The 22,161-nt window shown below is 39.8% G+C and overlaps 1 protein-coding gene and 1 pseudogene across 2 annotated transcripts in view; both read left to right on the top strand.

Annotated features, from left to right (window-relative positions):
* The first annotated feature begins 269 nt into the window (after nucleotides 1–269).
* The window catches only part of MRPS14 (mitochondrial ribosomal protein S14), a 29,169-nt gene continuing 7,277 nt past the window's right edge, over nucleotides 270–22,161 (top strand). The window contains exons 1-2 of one of the 2 annotated variants that reach the window (XM_036117417.2): nucleotides 270–406; nucleotides 12,585–12,743. In XM_036117417.2, the coding sequence (XP_035973310.1) occupies nucleotides 362–406; nucleotides 12,585–12,743 (204 nt within the window). In that variant the 5' untranslated portion in view covers nucleotides 270–361. Of the gene's footprint in view, nucleotides 407–863; nucleotides 1,015–12,584; nucleotides 12,744–22,161 lie in introns of those variants that run through there. The other variant, XM_036117430.2, reaches the window with a different exon arrangement.
* Nucleotides 14,286–19,020, top strand: LOC118551591 (swi5-dependent recombination DNA repair protein 1 homolog; annotated as a pseudogene).

Below are 22,161 nucleotides of genomic sequence, written 5' to 3'. Positions count from 1 at the left end.
GGTTGAGCGAGACCGGGAAGGACTCTGGGGAAGAGAAATTGGTGACGAAGAGCTGAGTGGGAGCGGAAGGAAAGTAGGTGGGTAGGGACGAAGGCAGTTTAACAGCATCTAAAGCTGAAGGAATGGCAAGCGAGGAGCGCCACACTGCACCAACAGTATCAAAGTCGCACTTCCGGATTTGTAACTTGCTCATGTTCCGTGAAATACCGCGAGAACGCAAAGCCAATAAGTAAGCCCTCCAGCTGTAGGCTAAAGACCCGCCCTCCGTCCCGCCCCCTGCGCCCCGGGCCCCGCCCCTCGCGTCGTCGCCGCATTGGGCAGTCAATAAAATTCCGGCGGTTCGGCGTTTGCGGCGGACAACATGGCGGCCTCCATGTTGGCTTCTCTGCTGCGGACCGTCCGGAAGGTCAGGCCCGCGCCCTTAGCCCCACGCCCCGTCCTCCCCACTGAATCCCCAAACCCACGGGTCCTCTACCACTCGGCCACCTGTGGCACCCAGTGCGGATCCGCCCCAAGGGAGGTCCGAGCTGCAAATGTAAATTTGATGTTCGTAAGCCCCTGACAGGCATTGAAAGCTGCAGATTGCCGCCGATTTATACAGAAGTGAGTGCAGGTGGAGAAGAGAAGGGGGTCCGTGGATTGAGGCCCCAGGGACTCCAGTGTTAAGCGAGGAGAGCCGAGCAAAGGAGACTTGACGGGAGTTCCTCGAGGGAGAGGGAAAGCCCAGGGACTGTGGTGGCCCGGAAGCAGTCGACGACAGCATTTCAGTGGTCAGCTCTGTGCTCAAAGTTGACAGGCCGATTAAAAGGGCTGAGAATTGGCTGTTGGTTTTAGCAGCGTGGAAGTTGTTGGGAGTCCTCATCATAGCAATTTCAATGGCGTGATGGGGGCCAAAGCGTTCGAGAGAGAACGAGAGGAAAGAAATTGAGAGACTATGAGTATAGACAAACCTTTGCTTTGATGTTTTGCTGCAAGGGGAGCAGAAAAATGGGTCGGTAGCTGCTGGAAGGAGAGGTGGGTTAAGAGTGGGTGTTTTGTGTCCTTGTTTTTTCACGTGACAAAAGTAACTGTTTTTGTGTTAACGGGAAAGATCTTGTAGAGTGGGGAAAATTAAGAGAAGGAATAATTGTGGAGCTGTACCTTTTTGTAGGTAAGAGGTGATGGGCCTCATGTTCCATTGTTTAGTTTAAGAACGTGGACAGTTCATCCTCCGTGGTAGTGTTGTCCAATAGAAATATAATGCCAATTGCATATGTTAATTTAAAATATTCTAGGGGCACCTGGGTGGCTCAGTCGGTTAAGCGTCTGCCTTTGGCTGGGGTCATGATCCCATGGTGCTGGGATGGAGCTCCACGTTGGGCTCCCTGATCAGAAGGCAGTCTGCTTGTCCCCCTTCCTCTGCCCCTGTTCGTGCTCTTTCTCGCTCGCTCGCTCTCAAACAAATAAATCTTTAAAAAAATATATTCTAGTAGCCATGTTAAAAAAGTAAAAAGAGACATGAAATTAATTTTAAATATTTGAAGCCAGCATATCCAAAATATTAATTTCAATATGTAATCTACGAAGATGACTTATGAGAAATTTACATTCTTTTTTCATACTAGATCTTCAGGATCCAGTTTGCATTTTACTTACAGCACATCTCAGTTTGGATGCCAAATTTTCCACCATTAAAATAGAAAATGTCCCACCAAAACAGTAAAGTTGTTTAATATTTACAACTGCTTCAGTTTAAATATTTAATGAATTAAAATTAAATAACATTAGGAATTACATTCCCCAGTTGCACTAGTTACATTTCAAATGTTCAGTAGCAATATGTGGTTAGCGGCTACTATAAGAGTGGATATTTAATAACAGGAGAGAATGTACAGCATATGATTACAGATGCTAGTAAGTGGGTAGATGTAGTAGTGGGTGTTTATGGAAATTCTCTCCTGATTGCTTCTAATTTTGTAATTAAAGAGAAGTCATCAGTGGAGTGTGAGGGTGTGGGAGCAAGTGTTAGGGATTTAAGGGAAGAGGAAATGGTGTGAAATAGGAGCAGACAGGAAAACTAGGGACAAGAATTGGAGCAAGTACAGTGATGTGAGAGAGAGAGGCCAGGGAGTTGAGTTTGTATGAAGTACAACATTGTATTTATGCACTGTGGAATTCAGGCTGGGTAAGAGGGAGACAGGAAATCAAAAGCTGTGAGTGAAAAGTGGTAGGACAATGAATTAAAAACCTCACAGGGGTTGTTGTTGGGGTGTTTGAAGGAGCAAGCCAGAAAGAAGTGATAGAGAACGAGGCACCAAAATTGAGATAACAGAAAGCTTGGACTTACTGGTAATAAAAGACCTAGGGCATGGAAGGGAGTACAAAAATCCCTGGAGGAGAGGAGTTCAAGGAACAGAGAAATCAGGAGATAATTCCATGTATATTGAGATCACCAGGAGTTAGGACAAGAATATTGGAGAGTGACAGTGAGCCAGGATCTAGATTCAGTGATAAATGAAAGGGAGGGGCTGTGGTAGATGAGTGCAGGAGGGAGAGGTGATGGGAGATATAAGCCAAAAGCACGAGAGTCGAAGCTTCCTTTCAGGAAGGAAAGCTTGGGAGCTGCCCTGAAGAGCAAGGAATACACTTTCCCCCACCTCCGTGCCCAGTCACGGGAGAAAAAACTACAGGGGAAGCCATCAGGAGGGATTCAGGATTCAGCTAGAGCAAAAATCTGAAGATATTAAGAGAAGTTGAGGATTTAGAATATTTTGATGACTGTAGAGCATGAGTTGAAGAGGGCCCCCCGAAAGCTTTTTGGGAGGTAAACACAGGTGGGGGGGGAAATAGGAAATAGGATGTGTACAGAACAGAATGGAATGTAATCTTAATGTATATAGTACTGTTAGAAATCTAAAATATTGACAGTCTAAATGTAGGCAAAGGACATAAAACATTCACAGAAGAAATAATGTAATAGAGCAATAAATGTTTTAAGAGTGTATTTTTTTCAAGCCAGACTTGAGTTTTAGTGGGCTATACAATCTACGCCTCCACTATATTATAAGACAAAACTGAGCTGCGTAAATTTGAAGATCTAATTGCCTTTATTAAATGATTCTGGAATCAGGAACTATACAAAATGAGGGTTTTTATAGGAAAGAGGGTAGGGCAAGAAAGTTATTAGCAAAAGAAAAGGATTGTTCCAGGCAAGGTCACTTTCCCTTAGGGGGATGAGGCAGGGGGTCTTATCATGCAGATTACCTCCTCTTCCTTTGGGGGATGGAAGGCCCATGTGGCACTTATTGGTGCCCATCAGAAAATTCCTGACTGACCAGTTAAGAATGCTTTTGTGGGGGAAGTTGAAACTGTGAGTAGATTAGGTATTAAGCTCTGGTTTGAGGATTCGGCCTAAGTAATGCCATTTGGGTCTGTGGTTTTCTGTTTTTTTACAATTAATTACCCCCTTTTGGTCAAACTCTCAGCTTAACAGAAATGTGAATTGAATTGAATTGAATTGAATTGAAGGCCTTAGCTCCACTTGGTGACCAACCTCAAGTTATAGCAGTTTTTGTTATTCCTTTGTGTGATATCCATAGGTCATGACATGTTGGCTTAACCTCTGGGATATTCACAGGTCATGGCTTCAGGTTCATGTTTTTTAAGTTGGTCATTTTCTTTGTTCCTTAGATGTTTGAAATTTAAAAAAAAATTTCCAAAGTAATCTCTATGCTTTGTTCCTTAGATGTTTGAAATTTTTAAAAAAATTTCTAAAGTAATCTCTATGCCTGATGTGGGGCTCAAACTCACAACCCCAAGATCAAGAGTCGCACACTATACCGACTGAGCCAGCCAGGCACCCCCAGATGTTTCAAGTCTTAGATCATTTGCCTGATGGTTAGCAGCTGTGAACATGCATTTAAAACTTTTGAGAGAATACAATGCGCCAGGGAATTACTATGATTAATATAAGCAAGATAATTCCCAGTATATGGAGTGTACTATAGAGCTATAGTCCCCAAGACCCAAACTAATCAAAATTAAATAAGTCAAAGACCCCATGGAAGGAGCTACCTTTTTAAGCCAAGTCACTTGTTCTATGATCTTATGTAATTGAGTTTCAGCTTCCTCAGAAGTGTTAACCCATGCACAGCAGGTGGTGGTGGGCCATAAGGACAGACATCTTGCTCAGATAAAAGATAATCAGGAGTGGGGCGCCTGGGTGGCTCAGTCGGTAAGTGTCTGCCTTCAGCTCAGGTCATGTTCCCAGGGTCCTGGGTTGGAGCCCCGCATGGGGCTCCCTGCTCAGCGGGAAGCCTGCTTCTCCCTCTCCCACTCCCCCTGCTTGTGTTCCCTCTCTCACTGTGTCTCTCTCTGTCAAATAAATAAATCTTTAAAAAAAAAAAGATAATCAAGAGCTACTTTCCTATCAAGGGCAACTTTGCTAGAGAGTTTAAGGATTTTTATTGGGCTGCAATTGCTTTAGCAACGGATTTTGCAATAATTTTAAGAATTAAGGAGCAGTTCTTGATCGTAGCTTCATTTATGTTTATCCCCAACCAGAGAAATACAGACCTGTCAAAAGGAATAAATCCTGAGTCATGAAAGCCTCCTCGTAGATCCTTTTAAACTCAACAGTGTGAATTCAGGGGAATTGACCAATTAGATGTCTTATTTTACTTGTGAAAAGTTAAGACACAGATTTTCTCCTAGCCTGAAATAAGAGGTTACCCCCTCTTAGCAAGGGCCTGAGGATGTTAATCTTCCCAGGGAGTGCCAGATTAAAGGAAAGGAAAAGGAGAATGGGTTTTATGTTTATAGTATGAAGTCTTGATCTGTCATCTTGAGTGGAAGCAGTCTACCTCAGTGTCAGTTACTTCTCTTCCTTGTTAATTTGGTTTAGAGGTCTGCAGCATCTGTATGGGCCAGGTGTCAGGTGGAGTGTTTTTTTAGCTGTGTGTACCCAAGGCTTAATACCTTTTAGTTTTGCAGCAGTGTCACTGGTCAGGAGTACTTGGTAAGGTCTTCTCCGGCGGGGCTCGAAAGTTGTTTTTCTCTGATGATGTTTCTAAAACGCCCAGTCCTCAGGCTTCAGACTGTAACCAACAGGATCCTTTGAACTGGAGTTCAGAGAAAGCTTTATTTACCTGTTGATGATAGGGTTTAGCTTAAGGTACTAAAGATTTGCAGTAGCTAGTCATACTAGCATGATACAACAAGAGAGCAGCAGAATATCATATACTGATAGAATCCCAAAAGGTTTGCAAGGTTTTTGTTAATGTTTGTATGATTTACCCAGTGAAGTGGGTGCTTTGGTCTTTGGAGATCATGGAAAGTATACCGCAGGGGGGAAATCTTCAGCCCATTCAGAAAACACATACAATAACAAGAACATTGATCACCCATGCTAAGCGGCAGTTAAATGAAGTCCAGCTGCAGGTGCACAAAGGTCTGAAGCCTCTGGGAGCACAAACAGTTTTTCCAGGATTATGGCCCAAACGGATCAGATATTGCTGGTAGACTGTTTTTAAAGGCAGATGCTTAACCAACTGAGTGACCCAGGTGCTATTTGATCATATTAGAGAGATTGAGAGCATGAATGAGAGAGGGGAGAGAGAGAATCTCAAGCAGACTCCCTGCTGAGCATGGAGCCCCACATGGGGCTCAATCTCAAGACCCTGAGATCATAACCTGAGCTGAAATCAAGAGTCTGATGCTTAACCAACTGAACCACCCAAACACCCCCGGTATCAGCTTTTGATATTAAAAAATTTTTTTTTTCTTTTTTCTTTTTTTTTTTTTAGGTAGGCTCCACACTGGGCATGGAGCCCAATGTGGGGCTTGAACTCAGGACTCTGATATCCATACCTGAGCTGATATCCAGACCTGAGCTGATATCAAGAGTTGGACACTTAACCAACTGAGCCACCCAGGCACTCCTCTTTTTCCTTTTTTTTTTTTTAAAGTAAGCTCTATACCCAACGGCTTGAACTCATGACCCCGAGATCAAAAGTCACATGCTGTATGGACTGAGCCAGCCAGGTGCCCCTTAAAACTTTTTTTTTTTTAAGATTTTATTTATTTGAGAGAGAGAATGAGAGAGAGAACATGAGACGGGGGAGGGTCAGAGGGAGAAGAAGACTCCCCGCTGAGCAGGGAGCCCGATGTGGGGCTCGATCCTGGGACTCCAGGATCATGACCTGAGCTGAAGGCAGTCACCTAACCAACTGAGCCACCCAGGCGCCCCCAAAACTCATTTTTTTAAAAAGATTTTATTTATTCAGGGGTACCTGGGTGGCTCAGTTGAGTGTCCTTTTTTATGTATGTATTTTAGAGAGAATGTGAGCACAGAGGGGAGGGGCAGAGGGAGAGGGAGAAAGAGTCCTAAGCAGACTCTACGCTGAGCATGGAGCCCAGCACAGGACTTGATCTCACGACCCTGAGATCACAACCTGAGCCAAAACCAAGGGTCGGATGCTCAACTGACTGTCTCACCCAGGCACCCCAAAACTCATTTTTTAAAATAAATTCATTTTAATCTTAACCAGCTTGACCACATTTTAAATTCCTTTTCAAAGATTCCTTTTCCACAAACCTTTTATAACTGTTTCCCCCTGCATTCCATTTTTGTCCTGTTTTTCTTTAAACAACCAGCCTCATTTTAGGACAAAATCAATTTTTTCCCCTTAACAAAAAATTCATCTTTATTTCTCATACGTTTTTTACTCCCTTTTTTGGCATATGGAGATGTTTCCCTTATTTTTAGTAGGTTTAATTACATATATTAATTAAAGTTTTTAACTTTAGAAACTTTAATTTGTAGTGAAAACTAAGGTAAGCAATTGTGAATGATTTGTTAACCAGCATTCCTTAAATTTGCAAATTTATGGTTACATTTCATATTATGTAGAAGCATATGTATGCCTTTTTAATTTTTTTCATGTACCATTAACACATCTAAATATCTTTTAGATTTCTGTAATAAGAATCCAAAAGTAGATAAACCTATGTTTAGTAATTAATGTTTTAGTATTTTGTCTTATTTGGAAATGATCTAGATATTTAATGAATTTAACTTAACTCATTGTTTAACTTAACAAAACTTTAAGGTTTCAAGTTATCAAAAGGATTTGGGGACACTATTTTAAAAATTTACCTAAAACTCTTTATTTAGTCTATTTGTTAAATAATTAAGTTTAGATTACCTACCAGAACTTCATTAAACATTAAACAAAGCATTATCCTAAGGTATTATTTTTTGGTGGGCAGATGTTTTAAGAGATAGCTTAGGTAGAATAAAGTTTTATATTTAATGTTGATACCTTGAAAGACCTGTCTGTTTTCTTTTTTTTTTTTTTTTAAGATTTTATTTATTTGACAGAGCACAAGCATGGGGAGTGGCAGGCAGAGGGAGAAGGAGAAGCAGGCTCCCCTGCAAAGCAGGGAGCCTGATGCAGGGCTTGATCCCAGGACCCTGGGATCATGACCTGAGCTGAAGGCAGTCGCTTAACCAACTGAGCCATCCAGGTGCCCCAAGACATGTCTGTTTTAAACTAGTTTTGATTTCAAATATGTTTTCATATCACATGAACTTGAAAACACATTTGGGTTAGTTTCTTTCTGAGAGTTTTAGAATGCACAAATTTTACAAGCACTTGCCTTCAAACCAACTAAATAGAGCTCTTTTACAAATTAATTTTAGCTGTACCATGTGGAGGTAGAGAAAATATCTAATATTTACAACATAAATGGACACAAATACACAGACAAGATGTAAACAAAAATTTATAACATTTGTTTTTACTAATATTTGTGGAGAGGACATATAGGCCTGATTTCCGAACACCTCCCTGTATTTTTTTGTTTTTTTGGATGAAAAACTTCTCCCTGTAGTTTTGTATTTGCTCTAGGTTCTGGAGAAGATAGGGGTAGAAAATTTACAGAGGAAGTATCCAAATTTTCTTCAAGGTGGAGATTTGGAGTCTATCCCTCTGTTGTCAGAGGTGCTGAAGTCTGAGCCTAAGAACCCTTTTAGCAGTTTGTATTTTGAAAGGACCTCTGTCATGGAGCACCTGGGCTGCTCAGTCAGTTAAGCATTGGACCCTTGATTTCAGCTCAGGTCATGATCTCTGGGTGGTGAGCTCACGCCCCACGTCGAGGGGCTCTGTGCTCAGCGGGAAGTCTGCTTGGGATTCTCTCTCCCTCCCTCTCTCAAATAAATAAATATTAAAAAAAAAAAAGATAAAAGGGCCTCTTTTTTCCTTCAGTCTCAGGTGATTGTGGGCTGTGCTTACATTACAGAGATGTGATAAGATTTATCACCTCCCCTCTCAGCAGGGAGCCCAACTCAGGACTCGATCCCAGGACCCCGGGATCATGACCTGAGCCCAAGGCAGACACTTAGCTGACTGAGCCACCCAGGGGCCCCTAAAATATACCCTTTTTCTTAAGAGGACTATTTTGTTTCAATATCCGGGTCTTTTACAACATTTTGAGAGGATTAGGCGAGGTTTGGGCATTGGTAAAGATTGGGTTTTGACTTGTTTCTGGAGTTTCATTTCTGGTTTTGTAGAGATTTGTAAGACAAAGACAGTTTTTAATTCTCCAGGGAACTGATTTACAGCCTGAATATCAAGGAACCGGCCCATCCTTTTAACTAGATTTGTTTCTTCATATTAGGAAGATTTTTAACTAAAATGAGAACTAAAGGATTTCTGTCTTTGTAAAATCTGTATAAAATAAAGCCATTCAATAGAGACCTTTTTTTCTGCTTATACAATTCAACCTTGGCATCTATTAACTTCTATTAGTATAAAGTATTAGCTTTATACCTTAAAAAATTTGCTGCTTTTCAGGGGACATGAATTCTTTGTTGGGGGAGGAAGTGTCTAGGTTATATCTACAAAGATCATTGTGTGAAAATGCGTGAAGCTGGCAGGGGTTGGTTACAGTAAACCAAACCCTACAATTTGTTCCCAGTGATTCTGCTAAATTCACAGTCTGACTTTTCACATTTACAGGAGTAGCATATATACTTTGAACCTAAAGATTAGGCTGGAGTGCTCTTTGTAAATTTTGTAGGAAAGGGGAAGTTAAAACTAGCAGATGGGGCTGGATTTTAAGGAGGGGAATTTTGATTGGATGTGGACATTATTTGTCTTAAGTCTAATTTTTGTTCTTTTTCTTGTCAAAGGAGTCCCTAGGGCCAGCCATTATACTAATAAGGCAATTGAAAGCTCTTTCTAAAGAATTCTTTTTTTTTTCAAATATAGCCAATTTAAAGGATCCATCATTTGGCCATTGACAAATAGGGTCTCATTCATTTTAATATCAACTCATACCAATAAGCCTTTTATGGCTTACCCAAAGACAAGGGGCATCCAGAGGGCATAGATAATGCAGCCACCTTGATCCAAAAGTTTACTCTGAAGAATAGTCTAAGAAAGCAAAGACTTCAGGCGCCTGGGTGGCTCAGTTGTTAAGCGTCTGCCTTCAGCTCAGGTCATGGTCCCAGGGTCCTGGGATTGAGCCCCACATCAGGCTCTCTGCTCTGCGGGAAGCCTGCTTCTCCCTCTCCCACTCCCCCTGCTTATGTTTCCTCTCTCGCTGTGTATCTCTCTGTCAAATAAATAAAATCTTTAAAAAAAAAAAAAGCAAAGACTTCATTGCATAGGTGATAAGAATAATGTGTGCACACGGTCTCCAGTCTCCCACAAACGTGAATCGCCTTTAGTCACAACCGCCTAATCTGTGATACCAGGCAGGTAGTCTGGAATGGGTTTTCTAGCACTAACAAGCAATACAGGTTGAGATGACAAAGGCCCCTAATAGGCTGGGACCTCTTAGGACAAACTCTCCTGAGAGCCGGCACTGCCCAACAGAGAGTGCTGCTTGTAACAGATCCCCAGTCTGTTCAACTGGCCATAAATGTGCACCCCAGTAAGTGCACCCTCCAGATGGTGAAGACCACAGAGAATATTCTCACCAGTCACAAAGCCAAACTCTTAGGTCAGAGAACAAGAAGAAAGGAAAACCCCTACCCAATGTTGGTTTGTTTTGGTGTTTGTGTGCACATTGACCACTTTAGCTATGCTTTGGGTCTCTCAGAGCCAATCTCCTATGTAGGAGGGGTGTGCTTCAGGGTTGGGAACTGTGTTTTACATAGTATCTCATTGCATGGAAGTTTCTTGAGGTTGGCTGGTGACCTACCGTCCATCTAACCCTTTCTGTGACCACTTACCCCTAACACGGGAGTCTTTGAGTTAGATGGCGAGCGCTCTACGGTCTCACACGCTGGACCTGTGCCCACCATTTTTTTGTGGCTTTTTGGTCTTCAAGATCCCCATTAGCTATAGCCTTTAGGTACACACAAAACAAGATAAACATGCACCTCGCCACACCAGCACTAATGAAAACATGTCACTGCAGACTGGCCAACAGAAGACCGTGTGCGCCATCAGCAGTTACCAATGTGCACTAAACCAGCAGACTCCATTCAGGGAGACTGCAGACAGGAAATGGGAAAAGGACTAAACCAGTAAGTCCCAGTAAGTGGGGAATGCAGACTGGAACTGGGGAAGGGATTCCAATGTGGAATTGCAGACTAAACCAAGTGAGAAAGACAGGCGCTCTGTTAGGATCCCCATTGATCTAGATGGACCCATTAACCCCGGACTGGAAAGCCAATATTAGATAAGTATCTCGAATGCAAGAGGAGCAAAGCTGAAACCTAGGGGGGCTTAGCAGTGGCTCTCAGAAATGGCAAGAAGGACCAAACTCAAAAGGGTTCACAGGGTGCCATGCCTGTGTTTCTCCTTGTCCCAGAATGCCATGAGAAGTTCGATTCATAGCCCAACGCTACGGCTAAATCTGTTAAAACAAAACAAGATTTAACCAAGTAAATTTGGAGATCCAGTTGGCTTTATTAAATGATTCACGGTCAGGCAGCAGCAAGTAGAAGGGAGCTCTAAGGAAGTGTAGAGAATGGGAGGGGGTTTTTTTATAGGAAGGGTGGGGCAAGAAAATCATTAGTTGTCTTCAGGCAAGGTCACTTTCCCTTGGCGGGGGGGAGCAGGGGGTCTTATGCAGATGGCCTCATCTTCCTTTGGGGGACCAGGCCCAGGTGGCACGTATTGGCACCCATCAGAAAAGTCCTGCCTAATCAGTTAAGACTTTCTGGGGGAGGTTGAAACTGCAAGTAGATAAGGTATTAAGCTCTTGTTTGAGGACCCAGCCTAAGTGATGACATTTTGGGCCTGTGGTTTTCTTTTTACCAAGTAAACGTGACAGTGAGAAACAAACTGTCTTATTACTAGACAACTTGTGCTAAGAAATTTTAGGCCAGTGATAATTTCAAGGTACCCTTTACCCCAGCAGTTCTGCTTCCAAGAATGTACCTTGCTAATCTATAGGAATGCATGTGAAATAATTTATGTAGGAGGTTACTCAGTGCAGCATTGTTTAACGATAAAAGGTGAGGTGTGATCTAGATGTCTGCCAGGAGGTCCCAGATTAAATAAATGATGCATCTGTGAGGAGGAAAAAATCATTTCCTTCTGTTCTAAGTTCTCAGCTGGGGCCCCTGTAACAAAAGACATGAATAGGAGAGAAGCATACAAATGTGTAAGTTTTACATGATACATGAGCCTTTATAAGGAAGTGATAACCAAAGGGTTAAACCTGAATATTAATGCTAGGTCTGGTGAAGTGGGAAGTTGTGGGGAAATGTGATAGGAGTATGAGCTAAGTGTGGTAAACTCCGCAAACAGCAAGGCCTGTTCTTTGATTCCTCTTGGTGTCCCTCCATCTTCAATGATAAGGTTGCCCATACCCCCCTCCCCAAACCCCTGTCAGGTATAGGGAGGGCACCTCTCACCTGAAGGTCTTAACACCTGCTTTAGGGGGAGGTCAGAAAGTCTTTCCTGCACCTGCTGTTTCTCAAATTCCTTGTGCTTGATGTAGTCAATAATGTCAAGGTGTCATATTTTGAGGTCGTGTGCCCTGAACCTTGTCAAGTCTACTGTATGGACAGTGGAATATGCAACCTAAAAAAAATGGAGAAACTTTTTAACATATGGATATGAAAGATCTTCAGGATATATTGTTAAATGAGAAAAAAGGGGGGAGGGCATGAAATATGGGGGAGGAAGTATGTATATGTATTTGTATAGACAAAGATCTCTGGAAGGATATACCGGATCTAGTAATGGTGGATACCTTTGGAGGTAGAGGGGTGGTCATTGGGCAGGTAAGGGATGTGGTGGGAGGGAGTCTACACTGTTTCTTTTTATTCTTTTTGGTTTTTGAACCATATAACTATTAGCCTAAGTAAAGGTCAAACAATTATATTTAAAAATCTAAAAAAATTTTTCACTCTCTTAACACACCTTATTGGCATTATTAGTTACCACCATTTTGGATTAATGTACATTTGTAGAAGTTACTTATTTTGAATTGAGTCTATCAGTTTAAGCTATTAAAGTGATCCAAAATTACTAGGAAAAAAAACTATTAGGTCATAAATGGTCAATAAAAGGGATCACAGGATGAGAGACACTGGCAGAGCCTGGGTCTGATGATCCTTCACCTTGTTCCTTATCTTTTAGATGGTTCCTTCATCACCTTCAGGCCAAGTTCGAGGTTATTACGTAGACTGGAAAATGTTGCGTGACGTGAAGAGACGAAAAATGGCCTATGAATATGCAGATGAGAGGCTACGGATCAATTCACTCAGGAAGAATACCATTTTGCCAAAAGATCTTCAGGTGAGCTAATTAAGATGAGCCCCTGTCTACCACAAGATCATTCTCAAAACTGTTGTGACTTAGTAACAATATAATTTCTGGAGAATATGATCAGGATATCTTAGTCAACATAAATTAATACCCTTGAAGTGATTTTGGTGAGTTTCAGACTAAAGAGAACTATTCATTCCTAACTAGCCTTTTAATTGTTTCACTAGATGACCCTTAGAAAGTACTGGTGCATGGTAACCACACAAATTGGGCAGTTATTTTGACCTAAGATCTCTTCCCGCTCCCCGCCCCCCAACTTCTTCCCACTCTTTGAACTGTCAAGGCATTGGGAGGCTGTGCTGACCCATGAGGCCGGCCAGGTGGCCTAAACTGTTCCTCCCCCAGGGCAATTCCTAGCTTCCTAGCCTGCCTCTCTGAACTCCTTTGCCCACCTCTGTGTGCTGAGGTGGCTTTCCTCTAGGTTTACTTTCTTGTACTCCTTAACTTGAATAAGAGGATGTCAACCCTATTTGACTTCCTTAAGCATAAGGTCCTACACCTACCTGGTGACATAGAATACCTGCATTCAGGAGTCTTACTGGGGCACCTGGGTGGCTCAGTCAGTTAAGCAGCGGACTCCTGATTTCAGCCCAGGTCATGATCTCAGGGTCCTGGGATCCAGCCCTGCGTCGTTGGGCTCACAGTCTGCTTCAGGGTTCCCTCTCTCTCCCTGCTCTTCTCCTCTCTCTCTTGCTCTCTCTCTTGCCCTCTCTCTCAAATAAATAAATAAATCTTTAAAGAAACAAAGCAAAAGAGTCTTATCAAGGAGTATAATTCAAACTCAAGCCTACTCAAACTATCAAAAGTTCAGAGTAAGATAAAAAAAAAACCACATATAGAAGCTGGCTGAATAATATACAGGCCATTCATTACTATGAATTCTTTTAAATCTTGTCTAGATTAGCCAGATCAGCAGAAAGCTGAGTACCCTGAACCACTCTGTTAGGGCTTTTATTTTACCATATGGCATTAAGCTACTTGACTATATTTAGGGAGTAGGAAGAGGTGGCCCCTGAGAAACAACTTAAGATGTCATGGAGGAATTACTGATGAAGACCCCCAGAAGAAATGGCTCTGCTATGAGAACCAGCAGTAGCTTTTCAAAGACTGTGAGTTTTAGGAACTGATCCTGGCTCTGTGTCACCTACCAAGAAGCATACAAATCAAACTTCTGTCCCAGTTCTAACAGACGTACAGGCTTTTCACAGCACACTCTATAGTCTCCTGTTCCCTATGCCCCAATTTCCTCATTTGTAAACTGACTTAAATCTTTTTGGGAACAAGGAGAAGTATATATATATGTATATGATAGGTACATGCATACATAAGTCACTTAGAGCGGTTCTAGGACAGCTTCCGCGAAACTTTACTTGTCTGGTGATTTCTCCTCTCCAGTCCATTCTCTAGCACATATTATCCACCATTCATTGACTCATTTGTGTTTTATATAATTCTCTAAGTATTTCATAGTGGGAACACATGCGTAAGCTTTTGGAAATTAGGAAATAATTCTTTTTTCAGATGTGCAATATATGTATTTGGTAATTCTGTATATTACTCAGTGTGTACTATGGTAAGTGTAGTCATTGTCACCATACGTTTTTATAATATTATTGACTATATTCCCTATTTCTGTGACTTACTTATTTTATAACTGGAAAAATATACCTCTTTTTTAAAAATTGAAATTAATTGACATAGAATGTTATTTTCAGTTGACTAACACATTGATTCAACAATTCTGTATGTTACTTTTCTTTTTTAAGATTTTATTTATTTGAGAGAGACAGAGATGGCAACAGAGATAGGGAAGAGAGCATGAGCTGGGAGGAGTGGGAGAAACAGGCTCCCCACTGAGCAGGGAGCCCCATGTGGGGCTCAATCCCAGGACCCTGAGATCATGACCTGAGCTGAAGGCAGACACACTTAACTGACTGAGCCACACAGGTGTTGCATCTTTTTTTGCTTAATTAAAGTATAGTTCACACACACTATTCTGTTAGTTTCAGGGATACAACATAGTAATTCAACAACTCTGTACAAAATGCTATGCTCACCACTAGTGTAGTTACCATCTGTCACCATGTCACACTATTTACAATACATTGACTATAGTCCTTATGCTGTAACTTTCATCCCTGTGACTTACTCATTCCATGACTGGAAGCCTGTACTTTCCATTTCCCTTCACCCCTTTTGCCCATGTACCCACTTACCTGCCTTCTGGCAGTCACCAGTTTTCTGTTCTTATGGGTCAATTTCTACTATAGTTGTTTATTTGTTCAGTTGTTTTGTTTTTTAGATTTCACCTATACGTGAAGTCATATGGTATTTGTCTTTCTCTGTTTGACTTATTTCACTTAGTATAATAACCTCTGAGTCCATCCATGTTGTCACAAATGGCAGGATCTTGTTTTTTTAAGGCTGAGTAATATTCCATTCTATTATACACACCACATCTTCTTTATCCATTCATCTATTGTTGGACACTTGGGTTGTTTCCGTATCTTGACTATTGTAAATAATGCTGTGATAAGCATAGGAGTGCATGTATTCTTTCGAATTAGTGTTTTTGTTTTCTTTGTGCAAATACTCACTAGTGGAATTACTGGATTGTATAGTATTTCTATTTTTCATTTTTTGAGGAAACTTCATACTGTTTCCTTCAGTGGCTGCACCAGTATACATTCCCATCAACAGTATAGGAGGAGTCCATTTTCTCTACATCTTTGCCAACATTTGGTTTTACCCATTCTGAAAGTTGTAACCTCATTGTGGTTTTGATTTTCATTTCCCTAATCGTTAGTGAGGTTGAGCATCTTTTCATATGTCTATTGGCCATCTATGTCTTCTTTGAAAAAATGTCTATTTAAGTCCTCTCCCTGTTTTTTAATTGGATCATTTGGTTTTTTGGTATTGAGTTGTGTAAGTTCTTTATATACTTTGGATATTAACCCTTTTTCAGATATATTGTTTGTTGAAGTCTTCTCCCTTTCAGTAGATTGCCTTTTTGTTTTGATGATGATTTCCTTTGATGTGAAAAAGCTTTTTATTTTGGTGTAGTCCCAATAGTTTGTGCTTTTGTTTCCCTTACCTGAGGAGATACATCTAGAAAAATATTGCTAAGGCTGATATCCAAGATACTGCCTATGTTTTCTAGGAGTTACGTGGCTGCAGGTCTCACATTTAGATCTTTAATCCATATTAAGTTTATTTTTGTGTATGGTATAAGTAAGTGGTCCAGTTTCATTCTTTTGCAGGTAGCCGTCCAGTTTTCCCAACACCATTTATTGAAAAGACTGTTTTTTCCTCACTGTACATTCTTGCCTCTTTTGTCATAGATTAATTGACCATAAAAACATGGATTTATTTCGGGGCTTCCTATTCCATTGACCTGTTCTGTCTCTTTTTGTGCCAGTACCCTACTGTTTTGATTATTATAGCTTTGTGGTATATCTTGAAATCTGGGATTGGGATACCTCCAGCTTTGTTGTTTCTCAGGATTGCTTTGCCTATTCAGGACTTTCTGTGGTTCCAAACAAATTTTCGTATTATTTGTTCTAGTTCTATGAAAAATGCTATTGGTATTTTGATAGGGATTGCACTGAATCTGTAGATTACTTTGGGTAATATGGACATTTTAATAATAATTCTTCTAATCCATGACCATGCAGTATCTTTCCATTTTTTGTGTTGTCTTCAATTTCTTTTCATCAGTGTCTTAACAGTTTTCAGAGTATAGATTTTTCACCTTCTTGGTTAAATTGGCAAACATACTAAAGGTAGTAGGTTATTCACTTACAAAGCTGATATGGAGGTTAAAACCTAAAAACCAAAGTAGTAATCAGTTTTATCTATGAAAATTAGTCTAAGGATACACAAAATAAGAAGATGTAAAATATGACATCATATACATAAAACATGGAGGGCGGGAATTTAGTGCTTTCAGTTTAAACTTAAGCTACAGTCAATGTAATATAGACTGTTATACACATAAGATGATATATATAACCCAGTAGTTACCACAAATGAAGAAGTTAAAGTAGATACACAAAAAATAAAGAAACAGAAATCCAAGCATGACACTAAAGAAAATATCAAACCCCAAGGGAAAGGAGCAAGAGAAGAAAAAAACAGAGGAACACAATAAGGACACAACTAACAAACTGGCAATAAGTGCATATCTATCAGTAATTACTGAAATGTGAAGGACTAACTAATCAAGACATAGAGTGACTGGATAAAAAAAAAAAAATAAGACCCATCTACATGCTGCCTACAAGAGACTCACTTCAAGACCTAAAGATACATACAAACTGAAAGTGATGGGATGGAAAAACATATACCATGCAAACAGAAGTGAAAAACAAAAAAGCCAGGCTAGCAATACCTTGGGTGTGTTTTCTGCACTGGGGATGGCAGAGGGAGAGGTAAATCAAGGTTTCATTCTCAAGATAGAAAGCCTATCTGACTCAGCTGTGATTTTACCTAGCACTCCGGGCCTGTGCCAGTCCACCATCTCCCCATACAAGCAGTTCGGGAAAACAAGCTATGAGTACAAGACTTAGAGAATGATTAAGGAAAACTCAATCTTCATTTAATTCCTGTTACAGTGTGGTAAAATGCCTTAAAGTAGAGAATAAAGAAAATGATCAGACTTTTTCAGAGACACTAGCATCTTCAATTCTGTTCGGTATTTCAAGAAAAATTTAAACACAGTGAATTTGAAGAAAGTACATACTTGAAAAATACCTTCAAGAATGTCAGTGCAGGGGCGCCTGGCTAGCTCAGTTGATAGAGCAAGCGACTCTTGATCTCAGGGTTGTAAGTTCGAGATTACTTAATTAAGTATTACTTAATTAAGAGATTACTTAAAAATAAAAAAAATCTTAAAAAAAAGAATATCAGTGCATATGAATCTAAATCATTTGGTACTGAGGTATGCAGTGATCTCCAAAGTGGCTTTGTAAATGAAGATCTTCCCGGATGAGGATTAAGAAAAAGCAAAATTGGTGAAGAGATTGAGGAGAAAGAATACCTTCTTCAGAGCCTAAAACTGGTCAAAATGTACAGATCAAAGATTGACCTGTCTTAGGCCGCTATTACTTTATGAGCTGCGTCAGCTATGTCTGAGAAGAAACCCAGCCTTACTCAGTTGATAGACCACTGTGGGTTAGATGATAAATTGCTGTACTATAACAGAAATGAAGAAGACTTTATGGGTGTTTAAATCATAATTTTTGTCTCCAATATTTCTGGGAATGACAACCTAAAAGATAAAAGATAATACATTTTAAAAGGAAGGTAGAAACCATTAGGGCTTAGAGAAAGGTATCTTTATATATATATATATATATATATATATAAAATATATATAAAATATATATATATATAAGAGATTTATTTGAGAGAGAGAGAGAGAGCATGAGCAAGAGAGCACAAGCAGGGGGAGCAACAGAGGGAGAGGGAGAAGCAGATTCCCGCTGAGCAGGGAGCCTGATGAGGGGCTCGATCCCAGGACCCTGGGATCATGACCTGACCAAAGGCAGCCACTTAACCGACTGTGCCACCCAGGCACCCCTTAGAGAAAAGTATTTTGATGAACATCAGTTTAGGGCACTCTGTTATATAACTATAAAATAAGCTCTAAAATTAAAATTTAGTATTTTGGGTAAATTTGCCAAAGAAAACTTGACATTTAAAGAAGTGTGAAAAGAAACTTAGATCATGTTTAAAAAAATAATTTGGGCATTTCTGGAAGTCAGGTTTTGTTTTGTTTTTTTAAGCTTTTATTTATTTAAGTAATCTTTACACCCAGTGTGGGGCTCAGACTCATGACCCCGAGATCAAGAGTCGCATGCTCCACTGACTGAGCCAGCCAGGTACCCCTGGAAGTCAGTTTTAATACATTGTTTTGTTTATTGTGATAAAAAGGTTTTATTTTAAATATTAAAAAATAGTCTGGTAAATGTCTAAACCTAAAGTGGTCTAAAAATGCCTGCCTGCCTGCAATGTCCACAATAGCCAAACTATGGAAGGAGTCAAGATGTCCATCAACAGATGAGTGGATAAAGAAGATGTGGTGTGTGTGTATATATACAATGGAATATTATGTAGCCATCAAAAAAAAAAAAATCTTGCCATTTGCAACGACGTGGATGGAACTAGAGGGTATTATGCTAAGCAAAATAAGTCAGTCAGAGAAAGACAAGTATCATATGATCTCACTGATATGAGGAATTCTTAATCTCAGGAAACAAACTGAGGGTTGCTGGAGTGGTGGGGCGTGGGAGGGTTGGGGTGGCCGGGTGATGGGACATTGGGGAGGGTATGTGCTATGGTGAGTGCTGTGAATTGTCTAAGACTGATGAATCACAGATGTGTACCTCTGAAACAAATAATACATTACATGTTTAAAAAAAAAAACAGTAAGAAGGGAAGAATGCAAGGGGGGAAATCGGAGGGGGAGACAAACCATGAGAGACTATGGACTCCGAGAAACAAACTGGGGGTTTTAGAGGGGAGGGGGTGGGGGGATGGGTTAGCCTGGTGATGGGTATTAAGGAGGGCACGTATCACATGGAGCACTGGTTGTTATATGCAAACAATGAATCATGGAACACTACATCAAAAACTAATGATATAATGTGTGTGACTAACATAATAAAATAAAATTTTAAAAAATAAGACAAAAAATAAAAAAATAAAATGCCTGCCTGTTTCCTAAGTTTATGAATCTTGTTTCCATCCATTTCTCGCATATTTCCATCTGGATGGTGTAGCAGGTAAATTAAACTTGTTCATATGTCCAAAACTTAAAAGAAGAAAAAAAAGACTTTAGAACAAAAACTGTAGCAAGAGACAGGGGCATTACATAATGATAAAGGAATCGATCCAACAAGAGGATATCATAATTGTAAGTAGCTCTGTACCCAACATAGGAGCACCTAAATACATAAAGCAAATATTAATAGATATAAAGGGAGAGATTGATAGTAAAACAAAGTGGTAGGGAGCCTTAACACCTCATTTACCTCAGTGGGTAGACCATCAGAAAGAAAGTCAATAAGCAGACCATGGCTTTGAATGATACATTAGACCAGACAGACCTAACAGATATATAGAGAACATTCTATCCAAAAACGGCAGAATACACATTCTTTTCAAGTACACAGGGAACATTCTCTAGGATAGATCACATGTAAGGTCATAAAACAAGTCTCAATAAATATAAGAGGATTGAAATCATATCAAACATCTTTTCTGACCTAACCATATGAAACTAGAAATCAGTTACAAGAAAAAAACACACTTGGAGGATAAACAAAATGACACTAAGCCACAAATGAATCACGAAAAAATCAGAGAAAATAAAAAAATACATGGAAACAAATGAAAACAGTGAAGTCCAAAATCTTTAGGACACAGCAAAGGCATTTCTAAGAGGGAAGTTTAAAGTCATACAGTCCTACCCCAAGAAACAAAAATCTCAAAACAACCTAACCTAACACTTAAAGGAGCTAGAAAAAGAACAAATCTCAAAGATAGTAGATGGAAGGAAATAATGAAGATCAGGACAGAAATAAATGAAACAGACGTGGGAAAAAAAAAAATAGAAAAGATCAATGATAGAGCTGAGTTCTTTGTAAAGATAAATAAAATTGACATTTAGCCAGATTTACCAAGAAAACGGAAGGAATGAAATCAGAAATGAGAGGAAATAACAAATGACATTACAGAAATACAGTTGATAATGAGAATATTTGAAAAATTATATGCCAACAAATTGGACAACCTAGAAGAAATGGATGAATTCCTAGAAACCTGCAATTTCCCACAACCAAATCAGGAAGAGATAGAAAATTTGAACAGACTTATTACTAGAAATGAAATCGATTTGGTAATCAAAAAACTCCCAACAAACAAAGTTCCAGGACCAGATGTCTTCACAGGTGAATTCTACCAAACATTTAAAGAAGAGTTAATATCTATTCTTCTTAAACTATTCCATTAAATAAAAGAAGGAAAACTTCCAGATTCATTCTGCATGGCCCGTTACATGATACAAAAACCAGACAGAGACACTACAAAAAAAGAAAACCACAGACCAAAATCTCTGATGAACATAGGTAAAAAAAAAAATTATTAAAAAAAATTTAGCAAAGCAATGTCAACAGTACATTAAAGGGTCATTCACCATGGTCAAAGGGATTTATTTCAGGGATGCAAGGGTGGTTCACTTTTGGCAAATCCGTCAACATGATACTTTAACAAGAGAAAGGATAAAAACCATATGATCATCTCAGTAAATATATTTGACAAAATATAACAGCCATTTGTGATAAAACTCAACAAAGTGGATTTAGAGGGAACATACCTCAACATAATGAAAGCCATGTATGAAAAATCTACAGCCATTGTCATACTCAGCAGTGAAAAATTGAAAGCTTTTGCACTAAGTTTGAAAACAAGGATGTCCACTTTCACTACTTTTATTCAACATAGTACTCTTAACTGCAGCAATCACACAAGGAAAAAAAAAGAAGAGGCATCAAAATTGGTAAAGAAGTAGTAAAGGGGCACCTGGGTGGCTCAGTCATTGGCTGTCTGCCTTCGGCTCAGGTCGTGATTCCAGGGTCCTGGGTTCCAGCCCCGCGTCGGGCTCCCTGCTCACGTGGGAAGCCTGCCTCTCCCTCTCCCACTCCCCCTGCTTGTGTTCCTGCTCTTGCTATCTCTCTCTCTCTGTCAAATAAATAAATAAAATCTTTAAAAAAAAAAAAAAAAAGTAAAAACTGTCACTGTTTGCAGATGACCTGATACTATATAGAGAAAACTCAGGAGGACCTGCGTGGCTCAGTTGGTTAAGCATCGCACTCTTGGTTTTGGCTCAGGTCATGATCTCAGGATCATGAGATTGAGCCCCGTGTCAGGCTCGGTGCTCAGCACAGGGTCTGCTTGAGAGATTCCCTCTCTTGCTCTCCTTCTCCCTCTCCTCCTTCCCCCACTTGTATGCAGTGCATGTTCTCTTTCTCTAAAATAAATAAATAAAATCTTAAAACCCAATGACTCCACCATAGTCTATTAACAACTGATAAATGATTTTAGTAAAGGTGCAAGATACAAAATTAATATACAGAAACCAATTGCATTTCTATACATTAATAATGAAGTAGCAAAAAGAGAAATTAAGAAAACAATCCATTTACAATTACACCAAAAAGAATAAAGTACCAAGGAAATATTCTTTAATGCTTAATAGTTTGTGTTAATTTAGTGGCTTTCATATGCATTTTATTTAATTTATGCACTTTTAATATGTTAGAGTAATTACTGTGCTTTCTCACAGTCTAGCACAGGGTCCATCATACTTGTCATATTTAAGTGAATA

The sequence above is a fragment of the Halichoerus grypus genome, chromosome 7, assembly GCF_964656455.1.
Source record: "Halichoerus grypus chromosome 7, mHalGry1.hap1.1, whole genome shotgun sequence".
In the NCBI taxonomy this organism is placed as follows: domain Eukaryota; kingdom Metazoa; phylum Chordata; class Mammalia; order Carnivora; family Phocidae; genus Halichoerus; species Halichoerus grypus.
This window is presented reverse-complemented; position numbering and strand designations above follow the sequence as displayed.